The 16,287-nt window shown below is 37.4% G+C and overlaps 1 protein-coding gene across 4 annotated transcripts in view; it reads right to left on the minus strand.

The window, feature by feature from the left end:
• The window catches only part of pde10a (phosphodiesterase 10A), a 204,907-nt gene that overhangs the window by 48,997 nt on the left and 139,623 nt on the right, over positions 1-16,287 (minus strand). For all 4 annotated transcript variants that reach the window (XM_059986039.1, XM_059986042.1, XM_059986041.1 and 1 more), the window contains one exon: positions 4,052-4,194. In XM_059986039.1, coding sequence (XP_059842022.1) covers positions 4,052-4,194 — 143 coding nt within the window. The remainder of the gene's footprint in view (positions 1-4,051; positions 4,195-16,287) is intronic.

Here is a 16,287-nt window from a genome sequence, read left to right on the forward strand (position 1 = left end):
GTTCCGGGCCTGCATTCCCTAGATTTCAGAAGAATGAGGGATGACCTCATTGAAATCTATTGAGTGGTGAAAGGCCTTGATAGAGTGGATGTGAAAAGGATGTTTCCTATGGTGGGAAGAGTCTGAGAACATAGGATACAGATTCAGAATAGAGGGGTGTTCTTTTAGAACAGAGATGAGGAGAAATTTTTTAGCCAGAGAGTGGTGAATCTGTGGAATTCTTTACCACAGGCAGGTCTGGAGACCAATTATATATGTATATTTAAGACAGAGCTTGATAGATTCATGACTGGTCAGGGTGTGAAAGAATATGAAGAGAAGGCAGGAAATTGGGGCTGAAAGGAAAATTGGATCAGCCATGATGAAATGATGAGAGTAGACTCAATGGGCGAGATAGCCTAACTCTGCTTCTACAGCTTACAGTCTTATAAAATCAAATTGTGTCTAAGCATGAATTCCGCAGACCACATTCACAGTCTGTGATGTCCGTTTTCCCTTATTTGTATTTGATAATGCATGCTACTGGTTTGTCCTTTTACTGTGTATTTTACTTATTTCACAAATCCCACAATCTTTTCTCTTGGTTCTTTTGTCTGTGGTCTCACCCTTCAGCCTCAGGTGTGTAGATTAGGCTGGGTAACCTTTATGAGTTTCTCATTTCCTGACACCTCAAGGCTTTCTGTCCATCTATGATGGAATAAAAAATAAGAGAAAGTCTACAGATGCTGAAATCCAAGCAACACACATAAAATGCTGGAGGAACTCAGCAGGCCAGGCAGCATCTATGGAAAAAAGTACAGTTGGTGTTTCTGGCTGAAACCCTTCATCAGGACTGGAGAGAAAAAGATGAGTCAGAGTTAGAGGGTGGGTGGAGAGGAGGAAGGAACACAAGGTGATAGATGATACCGGGAGGGGGGAGAAGGATGAAGTAAAGAGCTGGGAAGTTGATTGGTGAAAGAGATACAGGACTGGAGAAGGGGGAATCTGAAGGGAGAGGACAGAAGGCCACGGAAGAAAGAAAAAGGGGCAGGAACACCAGAGAGAGGTGATGGGCAGGCAAGGAGATAAAGGTGAGGGAGTGAAATGGAAATGGAGAATGGTGAAGGAGAGTGGGTTGGCATTACCGTAAGTTTGAGAAATCATTGTTCATGCCATCAGATTGGAGGCTACCCAGATGGAATATAAGGTGTTGCTCTTTCAATCTGAATGTGGCCTCTTGCGACAATAGAGGAGGCCATGGGCTGACATGTCAGATAGGAATGGGAAGTGGAATAAAACATGAGGCCACTGGGAGATTCCACTTATTCTGGAGGATGGAGCACAGGTGCTCGGTGAAGCGGTCTCCCAATCTATGTTGGGTCTCCCCGATATACAGGATGTCACACCGGGAGCACCGCACACAGTATATGACCCCAACAGACTCACAGGTATAACAATCCATTTGCTTGAGTAAGTGCAGCATGAATAACAAAAGCAGCTCACCATCAACAAAACAGCAGCCTGCCTAACTGGTCCTCCATTCAGCAAACTCATTCCCTACTTCAAAGATGCATTATCACTGCAGTGTGTACCACTGATAAATGCACCACATTTACTTGCCAGGCTATGCTAACAGTATCTCCTAAACTCCTCCTGTTTATCACTTACAAGCAAGCGTGTAGGAACATTAACATTTGCAAACCTACTATCAGGTTATGCACGGTCCATGTCATCATGGTTGAGTGTAAATACTGAAACTCCTAACTCAATTTACTCAAGGATGACAACAATGGAACAACAGTTTATCACCACATTTTCAAGGGTTCTACATCCCTTGGAATTGAGGATGGCTCAGTTCTGCTGTTTTCTATAGGTTCTGGGATGACTGCTGATGCTAACTTAGGAATTCCAAATAAGATCATAGATGAGGCAGGAAATAACCTGTAAGTAGCTTGTGAGGTGATATATTCCTTTTGTTATTTACGCTGGGCATAAGTAACATTATTTACATTGAGTGATACCAATGCATGGACTCCAGGTTCACAATGCTCCTTCTCCATTCCCAGCAAAAGGGGAAGTTACATTTTTAAAGAAGTCTTTCTGGACATCCTTCAATGTCCTTGGTAAAGTATTTTTGTGAGGCTCAAAATACAGTGCCTATTTGAAAGTACAGTTACATTCAAGGGTAACTGACAATAAATGCTGGTCATGACAGTAAAACTCACAATGCCCAAAATTGTGTAAATAAACCAAATTTCTGTGATAAAAGCTATTCAGCTTTTGTGTTCTAGTCCCAACCATTGTTGGAATACCACTTCTTTCAAATATGTGCTCCTTTATTGAAGTAAAGCTGGATTCTTTTTAACATTACTCCTTGAAATTTAAAACTTAATACAATTTGCAACAAATTAATACAAATTAAAATTGGTGGAGAGGATGAATGTCTGACCTGTCAACAAATATATTCAAGAACAAAATTCCCCAATTCAGTAATCTATTGAGAATTCTAAATTTGTGCTTCCCAGCCTGAAATGGTAACAATTTATTATCAAGAACATTGATCTGAGCCATTAACTCTGTAATACAATCCTAACCAGATTCTAGAGAAGACAACATAAGAACGAGAAATAGGAGCAGGAGTAGGCCATTGGTCCATCAGACCTGATCTGCCATTCAATAAGATCATGGCTGATCAGGCCATGGACTCATCTCCACCTACCTGCCTTCTGCGCATAACCCATAATTTCCCTGCAATGGAAAAATCTATCCAACCTTGTCTTAAATATATTTACTGAGGTGACCTCCACTGCTTCATTGGGCAGAGAATTCCACAGATTCATTACTCTCTGGTAAAAGCAGCTCGTCCTCATCTCCGTCCTAAATCTACTCCCCCAAATCTTGAAGCTATGTCCCCTACTTCTAGTCTCATCTACCAGTGGAAACAACTTTCTTGCCTCTATCTTATCTACCCCTTTCATAATTTTATATGTTTCTATAAGATCTCCTCTCATTCTTCTGAATTCCAGTGAGTACAGTCCCAGGCGACTCAATCTCTCCTCATAGTCTAATCCCCTCATCTCTGGAATCAACCTGATGAACCTTCTCTACACTGCCTCCAAAGCCAGTATATCCTTCCTCAAGTAAGGAGACCAGAAGCTCAGACACTTCAGCCTTCACCCTCCCTTGTGTAGTTGAATCCTGGACTTCCTGTCAGATAGCCAGCAGGTAGAAAGGGTGGGTTCCCTCACCTCTACCCCTCAACACAAAAAAAGCACAACAGCACTTCTTTCACCTCAGATGGTTGAAGAAGTTTGGGACGGGCCCCAAAACCTTAAGAACTTACTACAGGACACAATTAAGAGCCTCCTGACTAGCTGCATCACTGCCTGGTTTGGGAACTGTACTTCCCTTAATTACAGGTCTCTGCAGAAAGTGGTGCAGACAGCCCAGCACATCTGCAGATGTGAACTTCCCACTATTCAGGATACTTACAAAGACAGGTGTGTAAAAACGGCCTGAAGGATCACTGGGGACCCGAGTCACCCCAACCACAAACTGTTCCAGTTACTACCATCCAGGAAATGGTACCGCAGCATAAAAGCCAGGACCAGCAGGCTTCTTCCACCAGGCCATCAAACTGATTAATTCACGCTGATACAATTCTATTTCTATGTTATATTGACTGTCCTGCCCTGTTGTACAAACTACTATATATTGCACGTTGCACATTTAGATGGAGACGTAACATAAAGATTTTTACTCATGTATGTGAAGGGTGTAAGTAATAAAGTCAATTCAGTTCAATTCAGAACTGCATGCAGTACTCCAGGTGCAGTCTTACCTGCACTAGCAATGAAGGCCAACATTTCATTTGCCTTCTAGATAGCCTGCAAAGTCTTTTCCATAAAGGGGTAGCATAAGAACAAATTTTAATATATCTGCTTAGGACTTTAAAAATTAGTTCCAAAGATTTATTGAATCTTGTCCCCTTTCCTAAATGGTAAATATCACACATAAAACACTCATAGAAAACAATCTGCTAAACTCACATGTTGAATGAAAGTGCACTTACTGTTCAACCTCTTTGCAAAGGGATTTGGGCAAAGTAGATTTCATGAGGGACTCCCACTCTTCAGTTGTACATTTACTATGATAAGCCAGCTTCTCCATTGTGACCCGATAAATGCACTCTGACTGTTGTATTTTGTGGTACATCTAATACACAAATGAAGTGGGGAAGAGGAACAAAAATAAATTCACAGGCAATTTCTTTATGCTGAGCAAGTCGAATTAATCAAGCCATGTGCATTTTATGTGGTTTCGCTTGCACTTAATAATTGATCCAATTCATTTCACCAACATAATTAAAGATCAATACAATTGTAAATCCATGGTTCTGAGCAAAAGTTCCTCCAGCTCAATTTGTGTATGTTACATAGTTTCCTCCTATAAAAAAGGCAAATGTACTGACTAAAAAGAAAATTCTTGAGAGTAATTGCCATGAATTTAAATCACAAAACATAGCTGAGCAAAGATTCCAAGAGTCAAAGCAGTTTCCGTTAATTGCATGCAGATGATTTAAGTGGATGAAAATTCAAATGACTACAGGATGATCGTCTACATGTCTCTATTTTTTGCCAAGTACTAAGTCTGATTCAAGAGCTAAGAGCTGACAGCTTGACAAAAGAATTGTGATTATAAAGGTGTGTTTCTGTATTGGCATATAAGAAACCAATGAATGCATTGTTTCTGGTACTGTCTTCTGCAAAATTATGAAACTGAAGATATTAAGATATCTGAAGATGTCTTACACTTTGAGAGGTTTTTTCTTCAATTGTTAAGATTGATAGTCAAATGACAGAAGATCAGGTTGAGTTTACAGCGGCTAGTTCAGAGGGCTAACTGGTTAACAGAGGGTTTGCACAATGGTTGCAAGTATAGGGTTTGAGATTGCAACTAGAGCGGGGAGTTGTGGGAAGCTGATGAACAACTGGTTCATTGGATAGGTATTTAGATAAAAAGGGGCTCCCAGCACTAGACTAACTCAAGCAGGTCTTATTTTCAAATAAGCTGCGAAGTGGCTTGAACCTTTGATGGATAATATATGCTTGGCTGAACATGTGTTCAGTTCCAGTTCAGGGTCAAATGTGTATACTATGGAACATCCAGAAGGAAATTTTCAGACTTCATGGAACTCCTCACAAGTCCTTTGTGATAATTAAAAAAAAATTGAAATGCACAGTACACAGAAACACGGTGCCATGCTTTCCCACTTCACAGAAAATATTTAAAATTAAAATTAAATATTCAAACTTTAATTTCCTACAAAATAGAGCATACTAAAAGATTCTCTATTATTAAATGGTTTAAATATTTGGTGTTGAAAATTTCAAACATAAATCATATTTCTAGACAATCAAATTGATATTTAATAATTTAAAACAAACAATGTTTTAATATAACTAATCAGAAAATTAGAATATAAACTATGATCATGTTTTCAGGTGATGTTTGTGACTTAATTTTAATCTTGCAATGAGAGGTGAACCAGGAACTGGCCGTCAACAGAGGCAAACACAAAATTTTCTCTGCCACCTTTAAGGAACCACCTTCATGCAATGAAACAATTCACACTATTTCTAAATTTTCTGAGCAATTAGGCTGAGTAGGCAACATGCACATCTCAGTTTTAAGTCCACTTTGAAAACATGATACCCGATGAACTCTGGAATCAGATACCCAATGGTAATCTAGTAGCACTGTAACTAAGTTACAGAACTATGAATGCAAAAGCCTGAATTGATAATTCAAAGTTCAAATGTTGCTGCACTGCATGAAAAGTAACTATGCAAATTCTGGAATTATTGTTAGAGATAGTGAACAGGGAACTACTTGACTGCTGTAAAATTTCAACTGTTTTACTCAAGTTATTAAGTTGTGGGAATTTGCTATTCTCATTGGTCTGGCTGATATGTGAAGAAACATGCATACCTATTTGGCTGATCTTTAAATATGCTTGGCTACATTATCCAAATGCACTTAAACAACACTAAAATGTCAGAAAAAGCATACCAGCTTTCTTTCTTTTTCCAATATTTTTATTAAATTTCATATATACAAATACAGAATTCATAAGGATAATTATAAATCAAAATAAGATAGCACAAAACGCACTATATATAAATCACACTGATACAATGACAGTATCCCATATTCATGATCAAATAAAATAAATTGAATTATGAAATACAATAATATGGTTAATTATATTATTAAAAAAATCTACACCCACTACCAAGACAAAGCTGGTTGGTAAAAAAAAACAAAAGAGGAAAAAAAAGAGTACTTCACCATATAGTGTTTTATAATAATAGCCCAGATCTATATTTTAATAACAGTAACAATTTAAAGATTTTTAAAATAGTTCAGAAAGGGTCCCTATAGCATTTGAAAATCTTAGTTAGAATCAGAAACTGAACGACAAATCTTCTCTAAACTTAAACATAACATCGTACAACCATTGAGCATGTGTGGGGGGGGGGCAACCTACTTCCATTTAAGCAAGATCGCCCTCCTAGCCATAAGAGAAATAAAAGCCAGTACCCACAAATGAGAAGGCTCCAAAATTATAGCTCTTTCCTCAACAATCCCAAATAAAGCAATCAAAGGATTGGGCTTAAAATTAACTTTAAAAAGTACAGAAAAAGTTTGGAATACATCTTTCCAATATTTTTCAAGGCTCAAACATGACCAAAACATATGAATTAATGAAGCCCCTCCATTATCACATCTGTCACAATAAGGAGATATATCTGGAAAAAAAATGAGAGAGCTTGTCTTTAGACATATGAACCCTAAGTACCACTTTAAATTGTAGGAGGGAATGACGAGCACATAATGATGAAGAAGTAACCATTTTGAAAATAGCCCTCCAGCTCTCATCAGATAATGAAGTCCGTAAATCCTTTTCCCAATCTTTTTTAAGTTTGTTGAAAGGAGCCATTCTCAATCCCAACAGACCATAAATATAAGATATTGAGCCATTATCAAAAGGTTTCAAATTAAATATTTCATCTATTATTGTTCTTATCCGGGCAGGTAGGAAATATATGTAGTTCAGATCTTAAAAAATCTCTAATCTGCAGATATCAAAAAAAGTGGGAATTTGATAGGTTACATTTCACTGAGAGCTATTCAAAAGAAGAAAGATTCCCTCCAACAAACAGATCCTGAAATCGTTTAATGCCTAGTCTATCCCATTTTCTGAAAAACAGATCGGACATAGATTTTTTAAAAAAAATTTTAGAAAAAAATAGGACTAGAAGGGGAAAATCTCAATGTTTTTCTAAACTGTAGCCAGATCTTCAAAGTCTGTTTAACCACCAAACTGTCAGTTAATTTATTTAAAGATAAAGGAAAAGAGGATTCAAGAAGACAAATAATAGAAAATTTTGTAACAGAATTGGCTTCCAAAAACACCCAAATTGGACAATCCTCACGATTAATATAAGCAGAATGTAAGATTTCGTTTGTTAATTGCCCAATAATATAACCTAAAATTGGGTAGAGCAAGGCTCCCATTCTTTTAAGTTTTTTTGTTTGGCTTTATTTAATCGGCATTTTCTGTTCTTCCATATATAGGAAGAAAGAATCGAATCTAAAGAATCAAAAAAAGACTTAGGAATAAAAACAGGTACAGCTTGAAAAAGGTATATAAATTTAGGTAAAATATTCATTTTAATAGAATTAATTCGACCAATCAATGATAAAGAGAGAAGTGACCAATTAGGAAGTGTCTTTTTCACATAATTCATTAGGTTAAAAAATTTTTAATAATAGATCTTTATAATTCTTAGTGATTGTTACACCCAAGTATGTAAATTGTTTTCTTACAATTTTAAAAGGAAGGTTAATATTGGTTGGTATCAAATTATTTAAAGGAAACAATTCACTCTTACGTAAATTCAATTTATATCCTGAAAACTGACTAAAGTTAGTCAATAAAAGAAACATAGAGGGTAAAGAAGTTGTAACATTAGATATAAAAAGCAATAGGTCATCAGCATAAGCGAGACTTTATGAATTGTACCATTCCTTAAGGTACCAGTGATATCTTTAGACTCTTGAAAGGCAATTGCTAAAGATTCTAATACCAAATCAAAAAGCAAAGGGCTCAATGGACATCCTTGTCTGGTTCCACATTGGAGTTTAATTGGTTTGGAAATCTGAAAATTAGTAAGGACCTGAGCAGAGTAAAGTAATTTAATCCAATGAGTAAAATTGGGCCCAAAATTAAAATTTTTCTAAGGTTTTAAATAGGCAATTCCATTCAACTCGATCAAAAGCCTTCCCCGCATCCAGAGAAATCACACATTCTGGTATTTCCTTGGATGAAGAATGCATAATATTTAACAGTCACCATATATTAAATGGGAATATCCATTTTTAATAAATCCTGTCCGATCATCAGATATTATAGAAGGTATAATATTTTTGAGTCTATGGGTCAAAACTTCAGATAGGATCTTAGCATCAGCATTCAGTAAAGAGATTGGTCTACATGAAGAGCATTCAGTGCAATTTTTATTCTTTTTAAGAATAAGCGAAATGGAAGCTTCATAAAAATTGTGGCAACCTACCCACCTTAAAGGAATCAGTAAGGGTAGAACATAAATAAGGTATAAGCAATGAAGAAAAAGCCTTATAAAATTCTCCAGAGAATCCGTCAGGTCCTGGAGATTTCCCAGAATGCAATGAATGTATAGTCTCAGTGACTTCCTCCTGAGAAATAGGTTGATCCAACTGCTTTTGATTATCAACCAGAAGTCCAGGAATATTTAATTGGTCTAAAAAAATTGTTCATTGTAGTATTATCTTTAACAAAATCAGAACTATACAATTTAGAATAAAATTCTCTAAAAGTGTCATTTATTTCAAAATGGTCAGTTGTGATATCACCATTGGTTTTGCAAATTTCTTTAATTTGCCATTTAACAATAAAGGTCTTCAATTGACTAGCCAATAGTTTACCAGTTTTTTTCCTCCATCTATATAGAATTGGCTTCTATCTTTTAAACGTTGGCTTTCAATTGGATACGTTATAAGAAGATTATTTTTAGTTTTAATTTCAATATGTCTTTTGTATAGTTCAGGGTCTGGTACCAAAGCATATTTCTGGTCTAATTGTTTTAATTGATTAATTAAATCAGTTCTCTCTTTATTAGCTTTTTTTTTCTTAATATATGCAGTATAGGGGATAATTTGTCCTCTAATATATGCCTTAAAAGTGTCACAAATGAGAAGACTAGAAGTCTCTTCCAACGCATTTTTTTTCAAAAGAAAGAATAATTTGATTCTCCAGAAATTTTAGAAAGTCCTTATCAGATAATGAAGTTAAAATAAAACACCAGGATCTGTTTATATGAGTGAAACCAGGAAGATTTAAAGATAGAAATACAGGAGAATGGTCAGATACAGCTATTTCTTTATATTCAATGGATCGAACTAATGGAATCATTTGACTATAAATAAAAAAAATAATCAATCCTGGTGTAGGAATGATGGACATGAGAGATGAATGAATACTCCCTTTCTGCTGGGTGAAAAAAAAAACGCCAGACATCAACAATATCACATTTTGTTAGAAAGGAATGAATAAATAAAGCTGATTTATTAGGTGTGGCTGATTTAAGAGAAGGGTGATCTAATACTGGATCTGGACAACAATTAAAATCTCCTCCCTTCACTGAAGAATAAAAACTCAAATCTGGCAGGAATGAAAAGAAACGCTCAAAAAATCCTGGGTCATCCACATTAGCAAATACAATTATTATCTAGTTTCTCTGACACGATGACAAATTGCCCATTAGGGTCAGAGAAAACTTTGTTGAACAAAAGAAATTGTAGAAATTATCTATAAAAATCGAGACCCCTTGAGATTTTGCTCTGAATGAAGAATGAAATTGTACACCCCTCCACCGATTAAAAAGGCGTGCGTTGTCACAACTATGTACATGCGTTTCTTGTAGAAAAATAATGGAGGCCCTTAACTTTTTAATATAAGCAAAAATCTTATTCCATTTCACAGGATGAGTTAACCCTTTCACACTAAAGTAAATTAATATTTTGATCCTTTTTAAATTCTAAATAACAGATCTGACCATCATTTAGTCAGATGGTCTAAATTCATCTGACCATAAAATAAGGTACTCAAACAGAAAATTTGAATGGTAGCCCAACCCAGCTTCCAGAGAATAAAGAAAAAAGAGACCCCACCCCCCTCCCCCTCCCAAAGCCAAAAAGCCGGCCAAAGAACAGTCGGCATGCTAAACACTAAAGACAACCCTCCCAAACAACTCCTGCTGGCAAAAATCCAATCATTCAAGGTTATTATGTTCCTATCAACACAAAACAGGAAAAAAAGTTATATCAAAAATCCAAAACATAAGAGGATTCATTTTAACAATTTCAAAAAAATTTAGAAAAACCTCAAAAATAAAGTAGTAAAAAATATCAAAGAAAATATCAAAAAACAAGATATACAAACGGTCAAAATGTAAGTTTATTAAAATCCTATTCTATCCAAAATTAAAAAGATAATTGCTCTTGTAAGAGATATAATGCAATTAATCTTCTGCTTTCAAAAATTTCTGTGCATGTTCAACTGATCCCAGCCATTTTTGCACACCATTTTTAAGAACGATTCCAAGACGTGTGGGGAAGCAAAGGGAGGACTTAAACTTTTATTATAAAGCAGTGACATGACCTCTTTATACTTGGCACGTTCAGCTATAACCTCCAGTGTATAATCTTCCACGAATCTAATCTTCTTCCCATGGTAATCGATCATTCCTACTCGATGGGTATGACGGATTAAAAGCTCCTGAGTATGAAAATCGTGAAAACATAAAATAACCGACCTAGGTTGCTCTCCTGACTTTGGTTTGGGGGCTAGTGACTGGTGAATGCAGTCCAACTTGGGCACAGATGGTGATAAATCAGGGAATAGCTGCTTCAGAAAGCTTGCAAAAAACTCCATGGGGTGGGCACCTTCTTCAAGACCCAGAATACATATATCGTTCCTTCTGTTTCTGCTTTCCAGGTTGGTAATCATCTTGTTAATTTTTCATTAGATAATGATAATTTTTTGCAGAGCTTACTCATGTCTTCTAAGTCCACTTTTAGTATAGACAAAGTTTCTTTATTCTCCTTAATTTGCTTTTCATGTTCGATTAGAGTTTGTTGAATAGTGTCCAACTTGACATTAAGATGCTGAAATTCCTCACAGAGTTCTGTTCTTTGCTTTTTAAGGAAATTTCCAATTGATTCCAAAGTGGTTGGAGAATTAACTTCTTTTTCTTTTGCACAGGCTTTAGTCTTTCTCAAAGACATAATAGGGTAATTAAGATTTATAATAAGGTTTCAAAAAACTGGTAGGAAATAAAAAGATAGAAAAGGTAGGAGCAAGTTCAAAAAGATGTTACCCTATCAGCTACCAGCAGGGCTCTCCCCATACCAGCTTTGCATTAGCTTCAGTGACCCTACTAGAAGATGCCAAAGAAGCTGAGGCACAGCTGGATATTGCCTCGGAGGTGTAGAGATATAGTTTCCCACTTCTGGATTCAGAGGGGTGAGAAATTAACTCACCTTCAGATCAGAAATAGTGAGATCAGTGCTACTCCCCTCTTCCCTTCCAATATACTCCAATAAATCAGCAAGCAGATGCTCCCATCCTTCTGTGACGTAGTTTTTCAGATGTCTGCCCATCAATAACATTCAACTCATCTCCATTAATGTGATATTGCCTCTCCCTCAAAGTCACTATTAGCAAATGTCCTTGATCAATCCCTCCAACAGATGATATTAATTTACACTCATGTATCTTTTCTTGCCACCCTTGTACAAAATGTCACAAGAAAGGCATAGAACCAGAGGTGGCCCATTTCTCATCACACGTGTAGAGGTGGCAGATATGGAAGGGGACAAAAGGAAGAAATACACAGCAAATTGAGATCAAATTCCTAAACCCCTGACTGAATTCTATCCCATTCAGCCACACTATGTAGAAGAATCATTCACAGAATCACAGAGTTGTTTCAACATGAAAAGAAATGAAGCTTCTCCACTATTTTGTACGCACTATCCTAATAGTCCCATTCCCTTCAGATACCAAATGAGATTCCTTTGGACACTACAGATGAATGTGTCCTCACTTCTCTTTTTAACTGTGCATTCTAGTCCTCAATCTCTCTCTGGGTAAAAGGGGCTTACCTCATATCACAATTTTTTTTTTGTTTGCTATCTGATCTGTTCTAATGGGAACACACACAGCACCTCCAGTCTATTCATACAAATGAAGTCCTTCATTACTGAAATATTTTGGTAAACCTCTTTTGCATCTTCCCTAAAATGTTGACATTATCTCTTCAGTACTTATCAACAAAACTTCAAAACCTGAGCTTCTCTACTTCCCTCTGCAACTGGATCCTTAGCTTTCTCAACAGGAGACCACAGTCAGTACGGATTAGTTGTAACACCTTCCTCTCACAGATATACTGCTTGTAAAAAGTATTCAACCCCCTTAGAAGTTTTCATGCTTTATAACATTGAATCACAATGGATTTAATTTGGCTTTTTTCTTTACACTCATTGACAGAAAAGACTCACGTCAAAGTGAAAACAGATCTCTAAAAAGTGATCTAAATTAATTACAAATATAAAACACAAAACAATTGATTGCATAAGTATTCACCACCTTCAAGTCAGTATATAATAGATTCACCTTTGGTTAAGGTCTCTATCAGCTATGCACATTTGCACTCTGCAATTTTTCCTTATTCTTCTTTACAAAACTGCTCAAGCTCTGTCAGGTTGCATGGAGATCATGAGAAAACGACCCTTTTCAAGTCCAGCCACAAATTCTCAATTGGATTGAGGTCTGGACTTTGACTTGGCCACTCCCATACACTAACACTGTTTTAAAGTCATTCCTGTGTAGCTTTGGCTTTATGCCTGAGGACATTGTCTTGCTGGAAAACAAATCTTCTCCCAAGTTGCAGTTCTCATACAGACTGCATGAGGTTTTCCTCCAGGATTTCTCTGTATTTTTCTGCATACATTTTACTCCCCACTTTCACAAGCCTTCCAGTGCCTGCTGCAATGAAGCATCTCTACAACATGATGTAGCTACCACAGTAGGAATGGTGTGCATTTGATGATGGGAGGTGTTTGGCTTATGCCAAGCATAGCATTTAGTCTGATGGCCAAAAACTCAATTTTTGTTTCATCAAACTGTAGAACCTTCTTCCAGCTGACTTCAAAGTCCAGCCGAGATTTCATGTGAGTTTTTCTCAACAGTGGCTTTCTCTTCGTCACTCTCCCGCAGCTGTTTACGATATACATTAATGATTTAGATGACGGGATTAAAAGTAACGTTAGCAAATTTGCTGATGACACAAAGCTGGGTGGTAGTGTGAAATGTCGGGAGGATGTTATGAGAATGCAGGGTGACTTGGACAGGTTGGGGAGTGGGCAAATGTATGGCAGATGCAGTTTAATGTGGATAAATGTGAGGTTATCCACTTTGGTGGCAAGAGCAGGAAGGCAGATTACTATCTAAATGGAGTCAAGTTAGGAAAAGGGGAAGTACAACGAGATCTAGGTGTTCTTGTGCATCAGTCAATGAAAGCAAGCATGCAGGTACAGCAGGCAGTGAAGAAAGCTAATAGCATGCTGGCTTTTATAACAAGAGGAATTGAGTGTAGGAGTAAAGAGGTCCTTCTGCAGCTGTACAGGGCCCTGGTGAGACCACACCTGGAGTATTGTGTACCGTTTTGGTCTCCAAATTTCAGGAAGGACATTCTTGCTATTGAGGGAGTGCAGCGTAGGTTCACAAGGTTAATTCCCGGAATAGCGGGACTGTCATATGTTGAAAGATTGGAGCGACTGGGCTTGTATACACTGGAATTTAGAAGGATGAGAGGGGATCTGATTGAAACATATAAGATTATTAAGGGATTGGACACACCGGAGGCAGGAAGCATGTTCCCACTGAAGGGTGAGTCCAGAACTAGAGGCCACAGTTTAAGAATAAGGGGTAGGCCATATAGAACAGAGATGCAGAAAAAACTTTTTCACCCAGAGAGTGGTGGATATGTGGAATGCTCTGCCCCAGAAGGCAGTGGAGGCCAAGTCTCTGGATGCATTTCAAGAGAGAGTTAGATAGAACTCTTATAGATAGCGGGGTCAAGGGATATGGGGAGAGGGCAGGAACGGGGTACTGATTGTGTATGATCAGCCATGATCACAGTGAATGGCGGAGCTGGCTAGAAGAGCTGAATGGCCTACTCCTGCACCTACTGTCTATTGTCTATTAAAGCTACAAGTGGTGAAGCACCCGGGCCTCAGACTGGCACAGTCTCTCCCATCTCAGCCTCAGAAGTTTTGTAACTCCTCCTGAGTTGTTACAGGTCACTCAGTTTTTGAGGATGGCCTGCTCTAGGCAGATTTACAGCTGTGCCATATTATTTCCATTTCTTGATGATTGACTTAATTGTACTCCAAGGGATATTCAGTAACTTGGAAATTTTCTTGTATCCATCTCTTGACTTATGCTTTTCAATATCCTTTTCGCAGAGTTGCTTGGAGTGTTCTTTTGTCTTCATGATGTAGTTTCTGCCTGGATACTGACTCATCAGCATTTGGACCTTCCAGTTACAGGTGTATTTTTACTATGATCAGTTGAAACACCTTGACTACACACAGGTCTCCAAAAACAGATCTCCATTTAACTAAAACCAATTAGCTGCACCAGTGATGTCATATTAAAGGGAGGTGAATACTTATCCAATCAATTATTTTGTGTTTCATATTTGCAATAAATTCAGGTTACTTTGTAGAGATCTGTTTCACTTTGACAAGGAAGTCTTTTTTTCTGTTGATCAGTGTCAAAAGAGCCAAATTAAATCAACTGTGCTCAATGTTGTAAAACAATAAAACATGAAAACTTCTAAGGAGTGAACACTTTTTATAGGCATTGTAATTAAACACAAGCGAACCTCAAGAATGCACAGCTCTACTCTCTCTACACACATGATTGTGTGGCTGGGCACAGCTCAAATGCCATCTATGAATTTGAAGATTGAATGATGCTGGCAGAATCTCAGATAGCATGGAGGCGTACAGGAGCAAGATAGATTGGCTGGTTGAGCGTGTTGCAAGAAAAACCTTGCAGTCGATGTCAGCAAAACAAAGGAATAAGATTGTGGACTTCAGGAAGGGAAAGTTTGGAGAATATACACCAGTCCTCATTAAAGATTCAGAAGTAGAAAGTTCCTAGGTGTCAACATCTCAGAGGACTATCCTGGATCCAACATATTGATACATCATGATGAAGGCACACTAGTGGCTATATTTCATTAGGAGTTTGAGGAGATTTTGGTATGTTTGAACCTTTGAGATTTTTGAACCGTCTATGAACACTACTTTACTATTCTTCTTTGGCCCTATTTTTCCAACTTAAAACAAATTTTTGTCTTGTACTGATATGCTGCCACAAAACAACAACATTTCATGACAAGCAATTTGACTTGACTTTGTCCTGACGAAGGGTCTTGGCCCAAAACGCCGACAGTGCTTCTTCCTATAGATGCTGCCTGGCCTGCTGTGTTCCACCAGCATTTGTGTGTGTTATTTGAATTTCCAACATCTGCAGATTTCCTATTGTTTGAACATTTCATGACATATGTTAGAGAATATAAACCTAAATCTGATTAAAAATGTGTACATCTTTCCCAAAGTGTGCACTCAGAACCGGACATAATATTTCAGTTGTGGCCAATCAATGTTTTACAAAGAAAAACACAAAATGCTGGCAGAACTCAGCAGGCCAGACACCATCTATGGGAGGAGGTAGTGACGATGTCTCGGGCCAAAACCCTTCATCACACCTGTTGATCAGCCATGACCTTATTGAAAGTGGGGCAGGCTCGATGGGCCAGATGGACTACTCCTGCTCCTATTTCTTATGTTCTTATGAATAATCTATGTACTAAAGTACAAGTCATTAATGCTTTCTTTTTAAAGACATCTCTCATCTTGAATACTTTGGAACCCTTCAGTTTGGGGAATAAAAATCTGTTATTCTGTTTCCTTTTACTCAGCTGGTTTTACATCCAAATGGCATTTGGTTGGTTCAAAAAATAAAGGATCCAGATATCAAAGGAAATGTGTCATCATAGATTGGAAACTGGCTGTCACATAGAAAATAAAGAGGCAGAATAAATGGGTCCTTTCCACGCTGGAGGGATG

Source organism: Hypanus sabinus, chromosome 12 (assembly GCF_030144855.1).
Source record: "Hypanus sabinus isolate sHypSab1 chromosome 12, sHypSab1.hap1, whole genome shotgun sequence".
NCBI classification, from domain to species: Eukaryota; Metazoa; Chordata; class Chondrichthyes; order Myliobatiformes; family Dasyatidae; genus Hypanus; species Hypanus sabinus.